At 47.0% G+C, this 20,804-nt stretch overlaps 1 protein-coding gene across 3 annotated transcripts in view; it reads right to left on the bottom strand.

Moving 5' to 3' along the window:
* Positions 1-17,921, bottom strand: part of UNC45B (unc-45 myosin chaperone B) — a 33,846-nt gene extending 15,925 nt beyond the window's left edge. Inside the window, exons 1-11 of one of the 3 annotated variants that reach the window (XM_049771489.1) lie at positions 17,754-17,921; positions 17,219-17,255; positions 14,717-14,892; positions 12,493-12,582; positions 10,976-11,143; positions 10,410-10,578; positions 4,747-4,917; positions 2,465-2,636; positions 1,485-1,785; positions 516-610; positions 228-375 (exon numbers count right to left, since the gene is read on the bottom strand). In XM_049771489.1, the coding sequence (XP_049627446.1) occupies positions 228-375; positions 516-610; positions 1,485-1,785; positions 2,465-2,636; positions 4,747-4,917; positions 10,410-10,578; positions 10,976-11,143; positions 12,493-12,582; positions 14,717-14,892; positions 17,219-17,255; positions 17,754-17,921 (1,695 nt within the window). The remainder of the gene's footprint in view (positions 1-227; positions 376-515; positions 611-1,484; positions 1,786-2,464; positions 2,637-4,746; positions 4,918-10,409; positions 10,579-10,975; positions 11,144-12,492; positions 12,583-14,716; positions 14,893-17,218; positions 17,256-17,753) is intronic. The other 2 variants (XM_049771491.1, XM_049771494.1) reach the window with 2 other exon arrangements.
* Positions 17,922-20,804: the final 2,883 nt, after the last annotated feature.

Genomic DNA, 20,804 nt, shown 5'->3' with positions numbered 1-20,804 from the left:
GCCAGGAGCAATTTCTGAGCACATAGCCATGAGCAACCCCTGAGCATCGCCAGGTATGGCCCAAAACCAAAACAACAACAACAAAAAAAACGATAAGGGCAAAGACCCATTTATGTGTGGTTTAACATAGGGAGCAAAGGATGGAGCCAGCCAGGATGAGACCCAGCTTCCCAGGCTCCATGGGAGACCCCTTGCTTTTTCATTCTTTGACCTGAAATCAGGGGTGCATGTACCTTGGCTAGCTCAAACATGGCCTGCAGAGCGGGGATGTCCTGGACGAAGTCGTCCTTCACGTCGGCATCTAGTGTGAGGTAGGCCAGGCCCTCCACGGCCCAGCGTCGGGTCCGTGTATCAATGGATGCATTACACAGCCACCTAGAAGAGAACAGGCTCTGAGACCACACCAGATCTGGTCTGGAGAGCCCCACCACCCCGGGGAGTGGATAGGGGCAGATGAGGGCTCTGGGATCTGCTGGGGCCCACCCATGAGGAGCAGGAATGGCATGGGGCCTTACTTGCGACACTGCTTGGCCAGCTTCTCTGTGGACCCTTCGGCAAACTGTCTGAGGCCATAGTCTGTGCCGCCTGCAGAGCCGAGCTTACAGAGTCCCTGTGGAGGGAGGACACTGGCAAGATTAGATACACTAAGGGGACAAGGCATCTTGTAAACAGGTTGGGGTTCAACCTACAGATCCTGGTGTCATCGATAAGGCTTGACTGGGACTGAGAGGCCTCAACCTCTTCAGAGGCTTCTTGGAGACTTTTAGGCCAGGGGTGACATCCACAAGCTGGATTTGACCCTGACCCTTCCCTTTACCCTCTGACCCTACAGAAATTTTGTATCTCTCAGCTATTTTTAGGGGGAAAGGCTGCCTAAGCAGTGTCCAAAGGAACCAGAATGTCCTTCTCAGCAGTCCTCAATCAACTAGACCAACAGTTTAATGCATGAGTCTCAAGATATAGTGTAGTGAGGGTCCTGAAGTATAGGGGACTATCCAGGACACCTCAGTGCTTTTCAGGGGCCTCCTGGAGTTCCTTTGAGCTCAGGACCTATGGTGCTCCAAGGACCATGTGATAACGGGGAATGAACTAGGGTTGCTGGCATGCAAGGCCCTGTACTATCTCTCCAACCCCTAAAATTAGTTTTTTAATTGATCTAAGCAAAACAAATCCTAGATCAAAGTATCAAATCCTCATCATAACCGTTGATAAGCAAAAGAACTAATTTCCCCCCCCCCCAATGGAAAAAGCAAACAAGGTTGAACTGCATCATACAGAACCTAATGAAGAAAGCAAATGAAACTTCCAGAGTATTCTTTGAAATGATATTCTAAACAGAAACTCGTCAGTGGAGCACAGAGGCAAAGGTCAGTCACCTTCATTTTATTCCAATTCTATGGTCTGGCCTGCTGCCATCTCACCACTTTGAGGGTCCTCCAGGGGTCCCTGGTACCTGGTATGGTACCTCCAACAGAGCAACTCACCACCAGTGTTCGGATCTTGATCTTCTCGTTCTTGGTAGTCTTATAGATCTGTTTGAGCAGGGTCACACCATTCGTGATGATGAAGGTGGCACGACTGAGCTTGGTGGAGGCATGGATGAGGGCCTCCACAGCCACCAGCTGATCCGCCTCCCGCTCGGAGCCACACAGGGCCACCATCATCTCCATCACTCCTTTCAGCCCCAGCAGTTGATTACCGAGATCAAAGGGGCCCTGCAGGATCCCTGATACTGTCTGGATGGCACTTACATTCTTGTCCATATTTTGCGGGTCAAACTTGCCCCTAAAAAAGAGGGTAAGGGAATCAGGTACATTGAACTCGAGGGAGGTTTGGAGGCTGACAAATCTGGAGTCTGTATTCATCATTCACTCATATGCTGTACTCCCCGGGCAATGCACAGCATTTTTCTGAGCCTTGGCTCCTTAATCTAAGACTACCGTGTCTCTGAGTTACAGAGAAGATAAATAAACAATAAGTCATGAATTGTGTGTGTCCCCCACCCCAATCCAAAACAAATACTCTCTGTAATGGGATTAACAGTAGGAAGTTCACTGGAGAAAAGCTCTTGGAAACAACACCTGTTGAGCAGGAGAAGAACAGAAGGTCTGGGACTACAAGCCCATCATCATAAAGCCTCTGCCTCTGGAAAGTTTAGCCACCCAGCCAAAGTGCTCCCCAGTTCCTTCCCTATTGAGATCTAATCAGTGACTGGTGCTAGGGGTAGGGCAGGGCTGGGAGTGAGTGGTCCTATGCTGTCAATAACTAATACAGAATCGTGAGGCTGGACAGATAGGACAGAATTTAAGGTATTTGCCTGGTACTTGGCCAACCCAGGTCCAATCCTTGGCATCTTATATGGTTTCCTGGGCCCCACCTAGGAAATTCCTGAGTGCAGAGCCAGCAGTAAGCCCTGAGTACTGCCATAGGTGGCCCCCAAATGAACATAAAAGTAGACTCTTACGTGATGTACTCCTCACAGATCTTTCGGAAGTGATCACGCTCTGGGTCACATCGCAGGTCGTCATAGAGCTTGTTGATGAGGATGGAGGCCAGCATCCGGGTATTGTCCGTCAGGGGCAAGCAGGATGGCAGGTCAGGGACCTGCCCTACCACCTTCAGGATCTTCCTCAGACCTGCAGAAGAGCAGGATGTCCCTGCTGGGCTCTGTCCTCAGCTTCTCCAACCTTAGTGCCATCTTTTCCCTGGCCTGCCCCTAGGCAGCCAGGGTGACTTTGCCAGTATCAAGGGCGTGAGACCAGGGCCCAGAGAGACAATTTCTGTACTTGACTCTGCCCAGATGATTTGCCTCCTATTGGAGCCTCCTGTGTCACATTTACCAAGTCAAGACCAGCTGATCTCAGAGGTTCGAGCCCAGCTGCAGTACTGTTACTGGGCTCATATTTCTCCTCCTCCAATACTATTGTCCTTTCTTCCCTGGAGCCTTGATTTCTTTGTTTGTTTGTTTGTTTGTTTTTGGACCACACCCGGCAGTGCTCAGGGGATACTTCTGGCTGTTGCTCAGAAATAGCTCCTGGCAGGCACGGGGGACCACATGGGACACCGGGATTCAAACCAAACCACCTTTGGTCCTGGATCGGCTGCTTGCAAGGCAAACTCTTCTGTGTTATCTCTCCGGGCCCCGGAGCCTTGATTTCTTAATAAGACAGGATCAACTTTAGATCTATGAGATCTTCAGGTCTTAATGTGTAGAAACTGCTGAGAACTGATTCATTGTCACCCAGAAAAGAATTTTTTTTAATTTTAGGCCACACCCCGTGACTCTCAGAGGTTACTCCTGGCTATGCACTCAGAAATCACTCCTGGCTTGAGGGACCATATGGGATGCCAGAGGATTGAACTGTGGTCAGTCCTGGGTCAGCTTCATGCAAGGCAAATGCCCTACCACTGCGTCATCACTCCAGTCCCCCAGAAAATCATGGTTCAAATAAATATATCAACTTGTGTTTATATAGTGACTTCTTATCATTATTTCTTCTCTTTTTTATTTATTTTATTTTGGCTTTGGGTTTTTTTGTTTTTGTTTTTGTTTTTTGTGGTTTTTGGGTCACACCCAGCAGTGCTCAGGGCTTATTCCTGGCTCCATGCTCAGAAATTGCTCCTGGCAGGCACGGGGACCATATGGAATGCCGGGATTCGAACCAATGACCTTCTGCATGAAAGGCAAACGCCTTACCTCCATGCTATCTCTCCAGCCCCTTGGCTTTGGTTTTTTATTTTTGGGCAACACTCAGTTTGGAAATTATTTCTGGCTGTGTCTAGATTCTAGTGCAAACAAAAATATCTATACCCAGAATTCATAATATATACATATAGAAACAGAATCAAGGAGAATAATTTGAGAGATGGGACTAGAGCATGAAAACATTTTGGTAAATTTCGTTTTTTAAATCTCCTCTCCCTCCTCACCCTATTTTGGTAAATTCTAAGTATTTATACATACAGTTTGCTGAGGTCTGTGTATAACAAACAAAGGAAGTGCACATTCAAATGAAAATAAATTTCATCCTGGTAAAGCTCATTTGAGCCTTTTTGAATAAGAGCTCTATCTCCTTAAACCTATGGAATAATTTGATATAGCAGATTATGAAGCTACAGGCATGATTCCTGAGTAATCAAATGAGCTAATTTTGGAAGAAGGTAATGGAGTGGTTTTCTGCTAGAACATTCTTTCTGTATTTTATACAAAGCACACCTGGTGTTATCTCTCCCTTCCAGAGGCCTGGAAAGCATTCTGCCCACCAGGAGTCTTGAATAATTGTTCTCCTGGGTGCAGAATTCTGTTTTTCTGTAACACTCTTCCATTTGTTAGGTAAATATCTGCATTCATATGTTTTGTGGCTGCTGGGGGAGAGAATAGTTTCCAGATGTGTTCAATCCCTGAATTTAGACCCTCAATCTACAATCTTCACCGTGAGTGAATCCTCATGTCTGATCCTGACTTTTCACTTGAAATTTTATCCCCGACAAGAACTATGCCTCAGGACAGAGCAACAACATGACTGGAAGAGTGTTTGCCTTGCATGCAGCTGACCCATGTGGATCCGCAGCATCCCATATAGTTCCCCCAAGTCTGTCTGGAGTAATTCCTGAGATAAGAGCCAGAGTAACTTCTGAGTACTCCTGGGTGGCACAACCACCCCGCAAAAAAAAAAAAAAAAAAAAGCTATGCCTCTTCCACTTTCTGCTTATTATCTGCAATAAGTCCCCAATTTCCCCACTCACCATTATCCACAACATAGATGGTTCGAGAGTTGTCATGAACAGTGAGGTCTTTCCTGGGCACGTTCTTATTGAGCAGATTCAGGGCCTGGTCCCTGCCCTGGCCAGAAACCTTCTTACTGACCAGCATGTCCAGCAGGTGGCTAGTGATCTGCTTCAGGTCCTTCTTGGTATCTGAGGAAGGAGACACCTGGTAAGTGGAGAGGACAGGAATGGCAGGGGCTTCTCCAAGGACACAAGATGATAAAGTATTCTGCTTTCTGGACCTCAGAACTTTCTGAAATTAGAGCATGCCTCATCTTTGCCCCCAAAAGGAAGAAAACCCTCCAGGGGATCTTCAGTGTCTCTGATGACTGCCATCTCCCAGAACATGGTGCATTTTGGAACAACTATGATTCTCAGAAAGTTTTTTTTTTGGGGGGGAACCACACCCGATGATGCTCAGGGATTAGTCCTGGCTATGCGCTCAGAAATTGCTCCTGGCTTGGGGACTATATGTGATGCCAGGAGATCAAACTGTGGTCTATCCTAGGCAAATGCCCTACCACTTGCACCACCACTCTACACCCCTCAGAAAGTTTTTTACTCCCAATAATGAGCAAGAATTCTTCATGAATTTGGTGAGAGGTTTTTGCTTTTGTTTGGGGGACACGTCTTGTGATGCTCAGAGACTATACTTAGCTCTGTACTCAGAGATTGCATCTGGGAATTCCTTTTTTTTTTTTTTTTTTTTTGGTTTTTGGTTTTTGGTTATGGGTCACACCTGGTGGCGTTCAGGGTCACACCTGGCTCTGCACTCAGAAATCATTCTGGCAGGCTCGGGAGATCATATGGGATCTGTCCTGGGTTGGCTGCATGCAAGCAAAAGCCCTACCACTGTGCTATTGCTCTGAATACAACATCTGGGAATTCTTAGGGGACTATTCAGGGTCAGAAAGTCAAAGCCAAGCTTCCTGCAAGCAGAATATGCACTCAGCCCATTGTGCTCTCTCTCCAGGCCTCTGTGTAGTTATATTTTCTGTTTAATATTTTAATTAGTTTTTGAGTGTCTGAGAACAGATAAGTGAATAAAAAATCTATAATACACCTGCACCATTGAATATTATGCAGCTGTTAGAAAAAAATGAAGTCATGAAATTTGTTTATACATGGATAAACCTGGAGAGCATCATGTTCCGAGAGATAATATAGCAGGTAAAGAACTTGCTTTGCACTCGGCCAACCCAGGTTTGATCCTTGGCATCTCATATGGGCACCTGAGCACAAAGTCAGTAATAAGCCCTGAGCACTGCCAAATATAGCCTCCAAACAAACAAAAAAGCACTACATAATAAGAACCCCTTTGCATGTAGGGTTGATCCTTGGCACCACATGATCCCCCACCACTTCTCAGAGCAACCTCCCATGCTGGGAGAAGCCCCTGAGCACTGCTGGGTGTGGTCCTAAGACAAACAACAACAAAAGCAATTGCACACTCAATACCCTTGGACATAAATGGCCCATCTCCATGACTGAATTCAAATAGAATAAGCAAGTCTCAGGTGAGACCAGATGACAAGCTAAAAACTCTGAGGTATTCTCAGAATGGGTGGGGGCAGATTCCCTTTTCCATCTGATACCAAAGCAGGCCCAGCTTCACAACTAAACCTTATCAAACTTTCAAGCCACCAAATATAGTCCAGGTCTATAGAACCTGAACCTTATAGCCAACACCCCAAATTTCATAGTAATGTCAGCCCAGTAGAATCACAATAAATTTGAGGAGAAAGTTACATAGAAGATCACTAAGCTCAGTGAGCCTAAATAGTAATAAAGAAGGCTCACCTAGCATCAACCACAGGCCAGTAAATCTTCAGACTATGGCTGTAGAAATGTCATTGATATATAACACAATTATTTTAAATTGACCCTTACTGATCTGAGTTTTATAATATCATTTGTCTTTGTGTTGTAACAAGCGATATGAGGGGCCAGAGAGATAGCATGGAGGTAAGGCGTTTGCCTTTCATGTAGGAGGTCATCGGTTCGAATCCTGGCGTCCCATATGGTCCCCCGTGCCTGCCAGGAGCAATTTCTGAGCCTGGAGCCAGGAATAACCCCTGAGCACTGCCTGGTGTGACCCAAAAACCACAAAAAAAAAAAAAAAAAAAAAAAAAAAAAAAAAAAAAACAAGCGATATGAAGTAACTTTTTTGTACCTGCAAGAGGACAGGCTGAGGTGGTAAGTGGGAAACTGCGGACACTGGTGGAGAGATTACACTAGTGTTGGGTTGACATTTGAACATTTAATGCCTGGAACAAATGTATTATAAACAACTTGGAAAATCATAGTGTTATGCTAAAGAAATTAATTTCAAAAAAGCACTTGCATTTTGAGGCTAATTCATTTAGAATATGGTTGCAATAGTTGTTTTGTTTTGGAGCCATACCCAATGATACTGAAAAGTGGCTCTGTACTCAGTAATTACTACTGCAGGAAGTATGCTCTGAGGACCGTATGGTGTGCCAAGGATAGGCCCCAGGTCAGCTGTGTGCGAGGCAAATGCCCTCCATATTGTACTATTACCCTAGCCCTTAGTAGTCACGTTTTTTTATTTTATTTTATTTTATTTTATTTTATTTTATTTTATTTTATTTTATTTTATTTTTGGTTTTTGGGCCACACCCGGTGACGCTCAGGGGTTACTCCTGGCTATGCGCTCAGAAGTCGCTCCTGGCTTGGGGGACCATATGGGACGCCGGGGGATCGAACCGCGGTCCGTCCTAGGCTAGCGCAAGTAAGGCAGGCACCTTACCTCCAGCGCCACCGCCCGGCCCCACGTTTTTTTATTTTTTGTTTTTAGGTCACACCTGGCAGCTCTCAGGGGTTACTCCTGGCTCTACATTCAGAAATCGCTCCTGGCAGGCTCAGGGGACCATATGGATGCCGGGATTTGAACCACCATCCTTCTGCATGCAAGGCAAACACCCTACCTCCATGCTATCTCTCCAGCCCCTAGTAGTCATGTTTTAAAGGAACTCTGCTACCAGCCAGAGGGGGCACAAGGAGGGTTGGGGAGATGGTTTAAAGGGTTGAGTACACATGTTTTGTATGCAGGAGGCTCAGATTTGATCCCTGTCACTCCATGGTCCCCTGAGCTGCCCCTGGAGAGACTCCAAACAACAAACCCAATTAGTCACTGACTACCACTGGGTATAGTCCCTAAACAAAAACAGAGAAGCCACAGAAGAAAGACCAATATGCCATGGCCAGCATTTTTATATAACCATCATCATGTATGGGCTCAGAAATGCAACAGAACTACTTGAATTTAAGAATAATCAAAAGAGGGGCCCTGCATACAAGGCAAGAGCCTTACCTCCTGTACTTTATACACCAGACAAGATAAATTTTACCTGGTAACTAGGAAAATGTCGTTAATAATAATTATATTATTACGGGGCTGAAGTGATAGCATAGCAGTAGGGTGTTTGCCTTGCAACAGCCAACCCAGGACAGACCATCTAGTCCCCGAGCTTGCCAGGAACGATTTCTGAGCACAGAGCTAGGCATAACCCCTGAACACCATTGGGTGTGGTCCAAAACTCAATAATAATAATAATAATAATAATAATAATAATAATAATAATAATAATAATAGGGGCCAGATAGATAGCATGGAAGTAGGGCATTTGCCTTGCATGCAGAAGGACAGTGGTTCAAATCCCGGCATCCCATATGGTCCCCCAAGCCTGCCAGGAGCGATTTCTGAGAGTAGTGTCAGGAGTAACCCCTGAGCACTGCCAGTTGTGACCCAAAAGCCAAAATAATAATAATAATACTATTATTATTATTATTATTATTAGAAGGGCCAGAGAGCTAATACAGACTCTTAATTACTTGCCTCTGATTTGAGTTTCCAGCACTATATATGGTCCCCTAATCTTGCCAGAGATAAACCTTGAATATTGCTGTGTGTGCCACCAAAAAAAGAAATGGTGTTAAAATATGCTGAAAATAATTTGAGGTTCTTATCATCACTTGGTAAGAGCACAAGTTGATGTACCTTTTCATAAAGGAATTTGAATGTGAGATTAAAAAAATGTTTAATTGCTTCATAGCCATTGACCTTCACAACCACTGAGTTGATTTCTCCCACCTCTAGGAATTGTTCCTAATAAATTATTACAAATGCAAGCATAGATTTATGTAAAGAATGGCTACTCAAGTGTTTTATAGAGGCAATGAAATTAGAAGCCATTTAAATCTCCAATAATACAGGGCAGGTTGATGATTTATGATACAGCCATACAATGGAAGGTGATAAAACTATGTAAAAGCATTTGCATTTTTCTGTGAGTGAGCCTTGGAAGAGAAGGATCTTCTAAAATGATATCCAGTGACCTAGAGAAAGAGTTCAGAGGCTAAGGTATTTATCTTGCATACTACCTGTCCTGATTCCACTCTAGCACCACATGGTCTCCTGTGCTCTCCAAAAGTAACCCTTCCCCAAACAGAACTGGGAGTAACCCCCAGCTACTGAGTGCATAGCTAAGTGCAACCCACGCCCCAAAAATAAAAAAAATAAAATCTTAAGTTAGAACCAAACCAGCTCCATAGACTTTTTTTCAAATGAGATGTAAACTGAGCTGTGAAAGATTATGACTACACTAGCCCATGCAGCAGAAAGCTGGTCATCTCAGGAGGAGAGGATGAGCCAAGCTCCCATCCTGCCAAAGCCGTGTCTGGTGCCTCTATCTTTCAGAATTCCTGTTTCCCTCCTGGCCCTGCCTCATCACTGACCCTCTATGATTCCCTTCAGGGACACCAATCTGACCATACTTCAGTTATGCTGATTTGGGGGCTGATATCATCAGAGCTTTTTGAAGCAAGCAGGGGCACTGTCACCATCCCCATATCTTCCTCTTGATGCTCAGGGGTTACTCCTGGCTATGTGCTCTGAAATCCCTCCTGGCTTGGGGGACCATATGAGACACCTGGGATCGAACCGTGGTCCATCCTTGGTTAGTGCATGCAAGGCAGACGCCCTACAGCAGGCCCCAGTGCTTAGAATTTCTGGACAACTTCATTTGTTTGATGCTGTCATCCCTATAGGAACACACCAATTTAACAGAATGGACAGCTAACAAGAGCTTACTAGACCTTCTGCCATTGTATTAATGACTTCATTTGAGCTACAATAATTTTCACAAATGTGCTTGCTACTGTACTTTTCCTTTATTATAACTTTTCTTTCCAATTTTATTTTCTTTGTTTCTATAATTTTTAATAACTTTGCTTTCACTTACCTGGAAATAAATGTGTTATGATCAGCTATGTCAGCTATGTGATGCATTTTCCTTAAAGGCTTTTAAAATAAAAATAAATAAAATGTTGCCTGGAACCTGGATGTGCAGGAAGAAGCATGAGTCTATATGTGCATGCATGTAGGAATGAAACTAATGTAAAACCAGTATGTAAGTTAAAAGAAAAAAAAACATATGATATCAAATAGTGCACAATTCTGATATCATGGTCTGTTAAGGAAAAACATACAAAACTATACATGACCAAATTCTAACCTGATCAGAGAGCTATTGAGATGTGGGATAGGCAAAACGAGACCCTTATCATCAACAATGACAGTAGGAGTGAGTCTAGAACCCAAACAGAAACGTGACTCCTACCTAGAACCAGGGCTTCCTCCTTGCCTCGGTGCTCCCGCTTGTCCTCCCCAGAGAGAGAGTCAATGATAGCTTGGAGCAGGTTGCAGACAGCCAGGGATATCTCCTCATTCTCCACGGCCATGAGGCTACAGATTCGCTCTATTCGGACTGCGTGGAGAATCGCTGTGGCCTGAACCCACAGAAAAAGTTACACACAATCAGGTGACTGCCACTCGATGCTTGCTGTCAAGCAGGTTAGAAAGTGGGTGGGGGTGGTAGGCTGGGGAGGTTTAGTAGGAAAATAAGCATGGGCATTTGGGGGGTCTAGGAAAACCCCATTTTGGAGGGTGGCCACATTGCACTGCCAGATCTGTCTCACAATACTCTCAATAATTTGATCTTCTCTTAGACCCGCTTCAAGCTCAAACAGAAGATAAAAGCAACTTCTGTTGAATCTGGGGTCACACAGACACATTGGATTTTAGCCATTGTATTAAGGGACTGTGTATGCCATCTAGTTTCCTGCCCATGTCACCCTTCAGGTCTCAGGCAGACAATCACCTTTGCCAACCACACCAGCCCCTTACCCTCGCTCGGTGGCCACTGCACATGCCTGACAGGGTCCGCACTGCAGCTAGCACCAATTCAGGCCTCTTGGTGTCCACCAGCTGCAGTAGCAGGGCCACCCCATTGTTCTGGAAGATCCGTTCCACCCCTGCTTCCTCCCGGCCTAGGACAATGAGGTTGTTGGCTGCCTGAAAATGGAAAGGGGGAACAGTGAGGGAACAGTGGGTTGTAGAGGTTAAGCATAGCCTGGAACACCACCAACTGTAATTCCATTTCTGGCACCACACAGCACTGCCAGGAGTCACACCTGAACACAGAGCCAGGAATAGCACCAGAATACCACCCACCCCTCGATACCCCCCAAAAACAAAATACATAAATAAAAAGCACATTGTCTTAAGCATAACTTTTTTTTTGTTTTTGTTTTTGGGTCACACCCAGTGGTGTTCAGGGGTTATTCCTGGCTATGCACTCAGAAATCGCTCTTGGCTTGAGGGACCATATGAGATGCCAGGGATCAAACTGAGGTCTTTCTTGGGTCAGCTGCAAGCAAGGCAAATGCCCTACCATTGTGCTATTGCTCCAGCCCTGAAGCATCACTTTTTTTAAATCAGAGTCAAAACTAAAGAGAGGCACTCATCTTGTACAGCCAGATAGTACTGAGGAACAGGATTCTTGCCTTGCATGAGGCCAACCTGGGTTCAGCCCCTATTATTCTATATAGTCCCCCAGCCCCACTAGGAGTGATTCCTGAGTGTGGAACCATAAGTAACTCCTGAGCACTGCTGCTGGGTGTGCCCTCACTTACACACACACACACACACACACACACAGAGAGAGAGAGAGAGAGAGAGAGAGAGAGAGACAAAAACTTACCTTGAAGTAACTGAGTAAATTTTTTTTAAATAAAACAGCCAAAACTAGGGCCGAAGAGATAATACAGCGGGTAGGGTGTTGGCCTTGCATGCAGCAGATCCTTGCATGCAGGCTTGACTCCTGGCATCTCACTTATTCTCCAAGCTCACCAGGAGTAATCCCTGAGCACATAACCAGGAGTAAGCCCTGACCATCACTGTCTTGAGATTCCTCCCCCACCAAAAAAAAAATGTAAATAAAAAATCTGGGTACCCAAACCCTTAATATGAAAGGTATATTGTTTTCATGCAGTATTTTAGAATATCAAAATCAATTCAATACAAAAAAAATACATAAGGAGCAGAAGAACACTTTTAGCCAAAGCGGGAATCAACACTGCAACCAGACTCTCCTCAGTCTCTGTGATCAGTTGCCCTCCTGCACTTTCAGAGGGAAAATGACCTCTCAAGGGGCCCTAGAAAGTGGTTAACTGAGCTTGGACTGGAGTGCAACCGCTTCTAATTGCTGATATTGTTTTCTAAATTGCTAGAACCCTTTCCCATTTATTTATTATTCTCCTTTACGGTGTAGTCCTCTAGTTCAGACAGTCTGGGCATGCAGTTACCTGACTGGTGCTGCGTGCGCCCTCTACTGGCTATCTAGTTAGTTGCACAGCACCCACCTTCTCCAATTTATCGGCGTCGCTATTTTCGTTCAGGAGGATCTCAAACATCGTCTGAACCCTGGAATCGGTGGAGAACTGTACACGGAGCTGTATAGAAGGAGGAAGTTGGGAAGAGGCAAGCAAGAGTTCACATCACTCCGTATAAAGTTCATCTCAGTAACTATTAGGTTACTCCCATCATCCCACATTTTCATTCATTCATTCAACAAATATTTATGGAACAACTGCTACCCATCAGGCCCTGTGGGAGAGACTGGATGTGGGAGAATGAACAAAATCCCCTCTTCCATAAAGCTGACGCTCTGCTCACAGTCCCACAAGACTGGAAAGGCAAAAGATCGTCACCCCAGTTTTGGTTCCTCAAATACAATCAGCTCCTAAGCACTCAAATACTGACCAAGACAGAAAGATAGCCTAGGATCAGAAACCGAAAGCAATTTTCAAGAACATAGTCAAGCAAACCAAGAGCATGATGTGGAAATCGGACACCTCACACTTCCCCCTAGACCAGTGGTGGGCAACCTTTTATTTTTTCAACTGAGCCAAATCTCGCCAAAACCACGATTGAAGTTTATTTTGAGAGCCACACAGGGCGCGCACTGACAGAGGCGAGGAGCAGAGTCCTGACTCCTGGAGCGGACGCCCCAGCACACAGAAGAGCTGCATTAAAAAGTGTAAAAAGCCGCAGGTGGCTCGCGAGCCGAGGCTTGCCGACCACTGCAGTAGACCAATGCTCTGAGGAAGTCGTGAGATAACTTGACTGTCAACCCCTGTTTGCACAGTTCCTGTGCCTCCAGCTACTCAGATTTTGGGCACTCATGGTCTCCCCTATATCCATCCCAGATTTATACCCTTGGGGACTAGTAGATCTTTCTCATCATTCACCTCTCAATCACTCTTGCCTGTCTTTCCCTGACCCTGCATCTGCTGTGATCTCACCAGGACCTACCCCCTCCTTTCAGGAATTACTAAGTCTTAGAGCAAGGAGCCAAGTGGCCAGTTACCCTCATGCACTTTCAGAGGGAAACTGACATCCCAGGGGCCCTAGAACGTTGGTAACTAAGCTTGGACTGAAGTGCTGGATTCTTCCCCTTTAATCTTAGCTCCCTTTTACTCTTTTTTTTTTTTACTTTGTTTTGGGGTTCACACCCAGTGGTGCTTGGGGCTTACTCCTGCCTCCACACCCATGCATCACTCCTAGTGGGTCTTAGGGGACCATAATTCAATGGAACTTGGGTCAGCTCTGTGAAAGATAATCACTTTCCCCACAGTACTATGGCTCCATCCATTACACTTTTCAAGAAAAGGCTTTTTAGAACCAAGTGTAATAACATGGTGGTAGGTCGTTTGCCTTGCACACGGCTGATCCAGGACAGACCCGGGTTTGATTCCCAGCATCCCATCTGGACCCCTGAGCCTGCCAAGAGTTATTTCTGAGTGCAGAACCAGGAGTAACCACTGAGCACAGCCCAGTGTGGCCCAAAATAACAAACAAACAAAAAAAACTTTCTTGGGGCCAGAGAGATAGTACAACAGTTTGCCTTGCACACAGTGGATCCAGGATGGACGGTGGTTCGAATCCCAGCATTCCATATGGTTCCCCCATGCCTGCCAGGAAAGATTTCTGAGTGCAGAGCCAGGAGTAACCCCTGGATGTGACCAAAACAAAGAAACAAAAATCTTTCTTATCCTCAGTGGCCCCTGGCTGTCCTCTCTACCCACATCCTTGGCTTCTCTTTAGAAGGGAGCAGGATTGTCCTACAGACACACACATTACAATGTTTTTCCATTTACTTGGTGGTAAAAGGTGTTAAAGCTATATCCAGGTAGTGCTTTGGAGCTAATTCTGCATCTGGGCTCAAAGAACACTCCTGCCAGTGCTCCAGGGACCCTGTGCAGTGCTGGGAATCGAAGCAGGATAGATCATGCTCAAGATAAGCACCTTAACCTCTGTACTATCTCTCCAAGCCTCTATCTGGAATTTGAAAGACTTTTATCCCAGTCTGGCTCCATCCACCCTGCCACAGTCCTGTGATCTCTCTGCTCACGCTCAGCTGAGTCTCCTCCTGCTTGGTGATTCCATAATGCCTGCCTGTGTCATACCTACTTGTCTCAAGGCATGTGGGGGTCCATTCCACTGGTCCCTGATATTCCCCCTCCACATGACCCTCCTGGAAGTGGGTAGAGATGGTCCAGGTTTGTGGGGAGGGGCCCATCTCACCTTTTCCTGGATGCTGGTGTTGAGCCTCCTCAGTGTCTCCTGGAAGCTCTGGTTTCGTGGCTCAAGGGTGGCACAGCGCTGCACATCCTTGAAGGCCTGGTCCAGCTTCCCCAGATGCTCCAGCGCCTGGCACCGCCTATACAGAGCCTTGATGTCCGAAGAGTTGATGTCGATGGCTAGGAAGGGAAGCAGGCAGAACCTCTGGGGGCAGGACTGAACCCCCCTTTTCTCCCTTCCCTACCCCACCTCAACCCCTAAGTAGACCTTGGAGAGGAGTCATTCTGGGACTCTCTGACTCCAGCTACTGTTCCCTGGATGAGGGTGAAAGCGAGACTCAAGGCCTGGAGGTGGAAGGATCATTATTTCTTCTACTCTTGCCCACTAGAGGACCCCTGCCATCCACATCCAAAAGTGTTTTGCACCCCCCCCCCACCATGGCAGGGACTCCCCTTCCCCAGGCACCCTATTCCAGAAAATCCTTCCACCTTGTTAGCTGGAGCCATGCTGCTAATGGTCTCTCTAATCTGAGTATGGAACCTCCGGGATAAAACACATTCTCATCCTTGAACAGTCTTAGTGGTTTGAAGGCACCCTCCCTACCTCCCTCCCACCACTGCTCCAGGTTAAATACTTCTCTACACTTTCTGAGGCTCATTGCCCTTCTGAACACCCTCTGACTGCCTTGATTCTCCCAAGAGGGTCGGAGAGATAGGACAGTGGGGAAAGGGTTTGCCTTGTACAGGCCAACCCCAGTTCAAATCCTCAGAATCACATATAAAACCACTAAGAGTGATCCGAGGGTACAAAACCAGGAGTAAGCTCTGAGCAATGCCCGGTGGCTGCAAAAACTCCAAATAAATTAATAAAAATATTTCATAATAAAATAAAAGGATGATATCTAGTTGAGACCCCTTCCCTTCCAGGCCTGTGCAAAGGAGGTTGGGTGAATGATTCCTCTCATGCTGACCCTTGAGACGTGGCTGAGAGACACTTTTCCATTTCTTTTTTTTTTTTTTTTGGTTCTTGGGTCACACCCAGCAGTGCTCAGGGGTTACTCCTGGCTGTGTGCTCAGAAATAGCTCCTGGCAGGCACGGGGTACCATATGGGACACTGGGATTCGAACCAACCACCTTTGGTCCTGGATTGGCTGCTTGCAAGGCAAACACCGCTGTGCTATCTCTCCGGGCCCACTTTCCCATTTCAATCATGCACTTCAACTCAATTCCTGAGAAAAGGGGGTACTCCATTTCCAATGCTGACCTCCCCAGGTCAGCCTCTCTCCTTTCCTCAGAAGCCTTCATATTTTTGGAGTGCACTCAGAAGATACATAGCTTAGGCAAATCCCAACTTTTATTTATATGGTTTGTTTTATTTTTATTTTATTTTGGGCCACACCCGGTGATGCTCAGGGGTTACTCCTGGCTATGCACTCAGAAATCTCCCCTGGCTTGGGGAATCAAACTACAATCCATCATAGGTCAGTGGGTGCAAGGCAAACAAACACCCTACTGCCTGAGCCACCGCTCCGACCCCAAATTCCAACTTTTATATCATGTGACACTACCCTGACAGAAGGGTTTTTTGAAAATTTTCTTTCTAGGGGAGGTGCTCAGGAGGCCCTGGGAGCCTTACTAGCGATTCTCCATCAACCAGCCTGGGGGGTTCAATTTGAGGCCCAAGAAAGGATTGAGTGCTGCTTGGGTTCAGCGGGGTTCAAGACATGCACCACCATGCCCTATGTGCTATCTCTAGGCCCTGGAATCACCTTTTTTTTTTTTTTTGGTTTTTGGGCCACACCCGGTGACGCTCAGGGGTTACTCCTGGCTATGTGCTCAGAAGTCGCTCCTGGCTTGGGGGACCATATGGGACACCGGGGGATCGAACCACGGTCCATCCTAGGCTAGCGCAGGCAAGGCAGGCACCTTACCTCTAGCGCCACCTCTCCGGCCCCGGAATCACCTTTTTTTAAATTTTTTTTTGTGTGTGGTTTTTGGGTCACACCCGGCAGTGCTCAGAGGAAAGTCCTGGCTCCAGGCTCAGAAATTGCTCCTGGCAGGCACAGGGGACCATATGGGGCACCGGGATTCGAACCGATGACCTTCTGCATGAAAGGCAAACGCCTTACCTCCATGCTATCTCTCCGGCCCCGGAATCACCTTTTTTTTTTTTCCCTCTCAGCTTTCCCCCCTCCTGGAATCACCCTTTTTAAGAAAAGAAATTGTGGAGCCAGACAGCACAATGGATAGAGCACTTGCCTTGCAAGCTGCTGACCCAGGTTCGATTCCCAGCATCTCATATAGCCCCCTAGCACCACCAGGAGTGATTCCTAAATGGAGAGCCAGGAGTAATCCCTGAGCATCACCAAGTTATGGTCAGAACACACACAAAAAAGGAAACCAACCCTAACACTTTTAAGGTCCAGCAGACATCTAAGTTCTAACTGAAACACTGAAGTAGGAGGGAGAAGGGAGAGAACAAAGTTTAGGGAAAGGGGGACTCACCTCTTGAAGCATCAGAAGCCGCCTGAACATAGCTCTCCTGAGAAATAGGGAAGAAGGAAACTCGATTAACACAGGCCCAGAGCACCTTGTTCAGAGTAATTCCAGAGGCAAGGAGGAAGGACTTGGGGGTACCATCCCAAGGGATCAGTCCTAGCTGGGCATGGAAAAGTGGACAAACTTTGACATGATGCAAACCCAAGATGGAAACTGAGCTCTACTGTGAAGTGAAGACCTTAGAGATATGGGGCAAGTGGGAGCCTGGCACTTGCTGTCTGCTGCTTGCTGTCTGCAATGCAACCACCACAGCTGTCTCCCAACTGCTTTGGGGGTGAAAGTCTAAAAAGCCTCAGTGCATCAGGTTGATCCCATCGGGGGGGGGTTCTCTGTCTCCCCTGGAAGGTTCAGGGGGCAGCCAGGAAAGCAGTGGGAGACAAGGACAGATCAGAGAGTTCCAGGTGAGGGGCCCTGAGGCCACGCGGTGAGGAAGACACCCCAACCTCCAGCACCCCCATCCCTCACAGCCACAGCCCCACACCGTTTTCAGGCCACAGGCTGCCCGGTTCCTGTAGAGTGTGGCCAGCAGTGCCTTGTCCTTGGTGAGCTTCAGGGCCTGGCCATAGCTCCGAGCTGCGGCCTTGTAATCCTGCTCCTGGAAGAACCTGTTCCCTTCTTCCTTCAGCTGCACAGCCTCAGCCTCTGCCATCTGTGGGGACAGACCAGCTCGGCCCTGAGTCCCCACCCAGGATGGAAAGTGAAGAAGCTGCCTGGAGGGGACCCACCCAGATCACCCCAAATCCATCACGGTGAAAAGCATCCACATTAGGGGCCAGAGAGATAGAATGGAGGTAAGGCATTTGCCTTGCATCCAGAAGGTCATTGGTTCAAATCCCGGCATCCAGTATGGTTCCACGAGTGTGCCAGGAGTGATTTCTGAGCTTGGAGCCAGGAGCAACCCTTGAGCACTGCCGGGTGTGACCCCCCCCCCAAAAAAAAAAAAAAAGAAAAGAAAAGCATCCACATTAGCTCAGAGCAGGATCCCAGTGGAGAGGAGCCTCAGGCTTGCTCCTGAGGTGCTAGGGAATCTTTCCCTCCCAAAAGGTTGTTCCCTTCTATGGATCATCTCAGCACCCACCCTCCTCTAAGTCCACGGGACCCATGCATGCACACCCTGGCTCACTTTCTCGTGAGGACAGCACTGTCCTGTCTGCTGTAGCCCTGCTGCTCCAGTCTGGGTGACCCACAGCCAGTCCAGCCCCTCCTAAAACCCACACCAGGAACTTTATCAACCCTGCCCCCGCTCCACACCATATTTGGCCACAGTGGCAGGTGTTTCTGGAGTCTATCACTAACACTCTGGGCCCTACCCCTCTACACACTCATTACCACAAGAAGGAGCTGGCCAGCTTTGACCCACCACCCCCTCTCTGGGACACAGGCGTTTACACCCCGCAGAGAGAGAGAAAGGTCTAAAAGGGACAAAAACACGCCCTTCTCCTGCAGACTCTCCTCCCTTTGCACATTATAATGATCCTTCTCTGTCTCCCCTGGTTAAAGGATCCTGCCCCTGCCCCCTCACCAGCATTGCTATTTTGGGAGCAGGGTGACAGCTGAGATGCTGACAGACCTGGACACAAAAAGCAGCTGCTCGAATCTGGGACCAACTGGACACTTCCAGAAATGCCCTTCTAGAGGGAGTAAGGAGAGATAGAGGAAAAGCGGAGAATTCCTCTTCCAACTGCCTTCCCTGGCTGAATGTGTCCTTTCTTTTCAGAAAGCTAAGTGTTTTATGAGTCCGTGGACTCTGTGTCCCACCCCCCAACTAGGCAGATATCCTGTCCTTAAGAGAGGTTGGTTCAGAAATCCTTGAAACTTAACCTTCTAACAAACTCGGAACCCTCCCAGGACACGCTGAGTCTCTTCCTCACCAGCTGGGGTCTTTCTGAGGCAAGAACCATCTATGTATTTTTCCCCAAAACTGGGTCTCAAGGCAGAAGGGATAATACAGAAGAGAGGGCATTTGTTTTGTATGCTGTGGACCTGACTTCTAGCCCTGGCATCCCATATTGTCTCCCAAGCACCACCAGGAGTAATTCCTGAGTGCAGAGCCAAGACAAGAGAGCACAATATGGGCCCAGAGAGATAGTACAGCAGCATTTGCCTTGCAAGCAGCCGATCCAGGACCAAAGGTGGTTGGTTCGAATCCCAGTGTCCCATATGGTCCCCCGTGCCTGCCAAGAGCTATTTCTGAGCAGACAGCCAGGAGTAACCCCTGAGCACCACTGGGTGTGGCCCAAAAACCAAGACAGAGAGCACAATAAAATGAACCCCCCTCAAAAAAAAAAAAGAAAAGAAAAGAAAAGAAAAACCATTAAGGTTCAACACAGGAAAGGTTTTTCCACATTTGACAGAGGGGTCTTGAAGTACCTATATACTCGAGTATAAGCTGAGTTTTTCCAGCACAAAACTCACTTATACTCAGGTCATATAGGTTATTTGATTCCGTGTGAGCACACAGAATCAAATGCACGCAGTTTCCAGTCGTCTTCTGCAGTCTGCTGGAGGGGGTGATGCTTCAACTCAGTTCACAAGTCGTGGCTGAGCTGAAGAGGTAGGCGGCTGCACTGAACTGGATGCCACTGAACTCTTTAACCCACAATATTCTGCGCTTTGGAGGAGACCGACAGCAGTGATGATGATATCTGAGAACTCAGTGATGATGACAATGTCTATGCTGATACCCTCACATCAGATACAGCTGAAGGTCTGTTTGGACATATAGATGAGGAGGTGGAGGAATCCAGTTTTGAAGGATTTTAACCTTTGTGATTTAGTTTGATTACCTGTTAAGCTACGGTTTTCTGCACTTTATTTAAAGTTTTAAAGTTATCCTTGCTCGTTTACAGTTTTCTTTAGCAATAAATATTGAAAAACATTTAACCTACTGATTCCTCAATTATTGTAATTGTTTTGGGTATATGTTTTGTTTTTGAAATTTACCAGTGGCTGCTGCATTTTCCACCTCGGCTTATACTCGAGTCACTAAGTTTTCCCAGTTTTTAGGGTAAAATTAGGGGGGGGGGTCGTCTTATACTTGTGATATGTGATAAATGTATACGACCGTCCCTTCCTGGGCCTCTAAACTCTGCAGCTTGTCCACATCTCCCAGCTTGGACTTCCCAGGAAACCTTGCTGTGGCACCTTACTGTGGCACAGAGCCTGTCCTGCTTAGACATGTCTGTGTATGTGTGTGTGTGTGTGTGTGTGTGTGTGTGTGTGTGTGTGTGTGTGTGTGTGTGTGTTTGGGGTTTTTAGTTTAGTTTTGGTTTGGTTTGGTTTGGTTTGGGGGCCATACCTGGCAGCGCTCAGAAGTCGCTCCTGCAGGTTCGGGGCACTATATGGGATGTCGGTGATCGAACCCGGGTCCGTCCAGCGTTGGCCACTTGCTAGGTCCAAAAACCAAAGAAAGACTGATTTGATGCATTTATTTATTTTGGGGAGGCAGTGCTCAGGGGTTACTCCTGACTCTGAGCTCAGAAATCACTCCTGGCAGTCTCAGGGGACCACACAGGAGCCACAAGTCGGCCAC

The sequence above is a fragment of the Suncus etruscus genome, chromosome 1 (genome assembly GCF_024139225.1).
Source record: "Suncus etruscus isolate mSunEtr1 chromosome 1, mSunEtr1.pri.cur, whole genome shotgun sequence".
Lineage (NCBI taxonomy): Eukaryota > Metazoa > Chordata > Mammalia > Eulipotyphla > Soricidae > Suncus > Suncus etruscus.
Note: the sequence above shows the minus strand (reverse complement) of the source record. Positions and strands in the feature narration are given on the sequence as shown.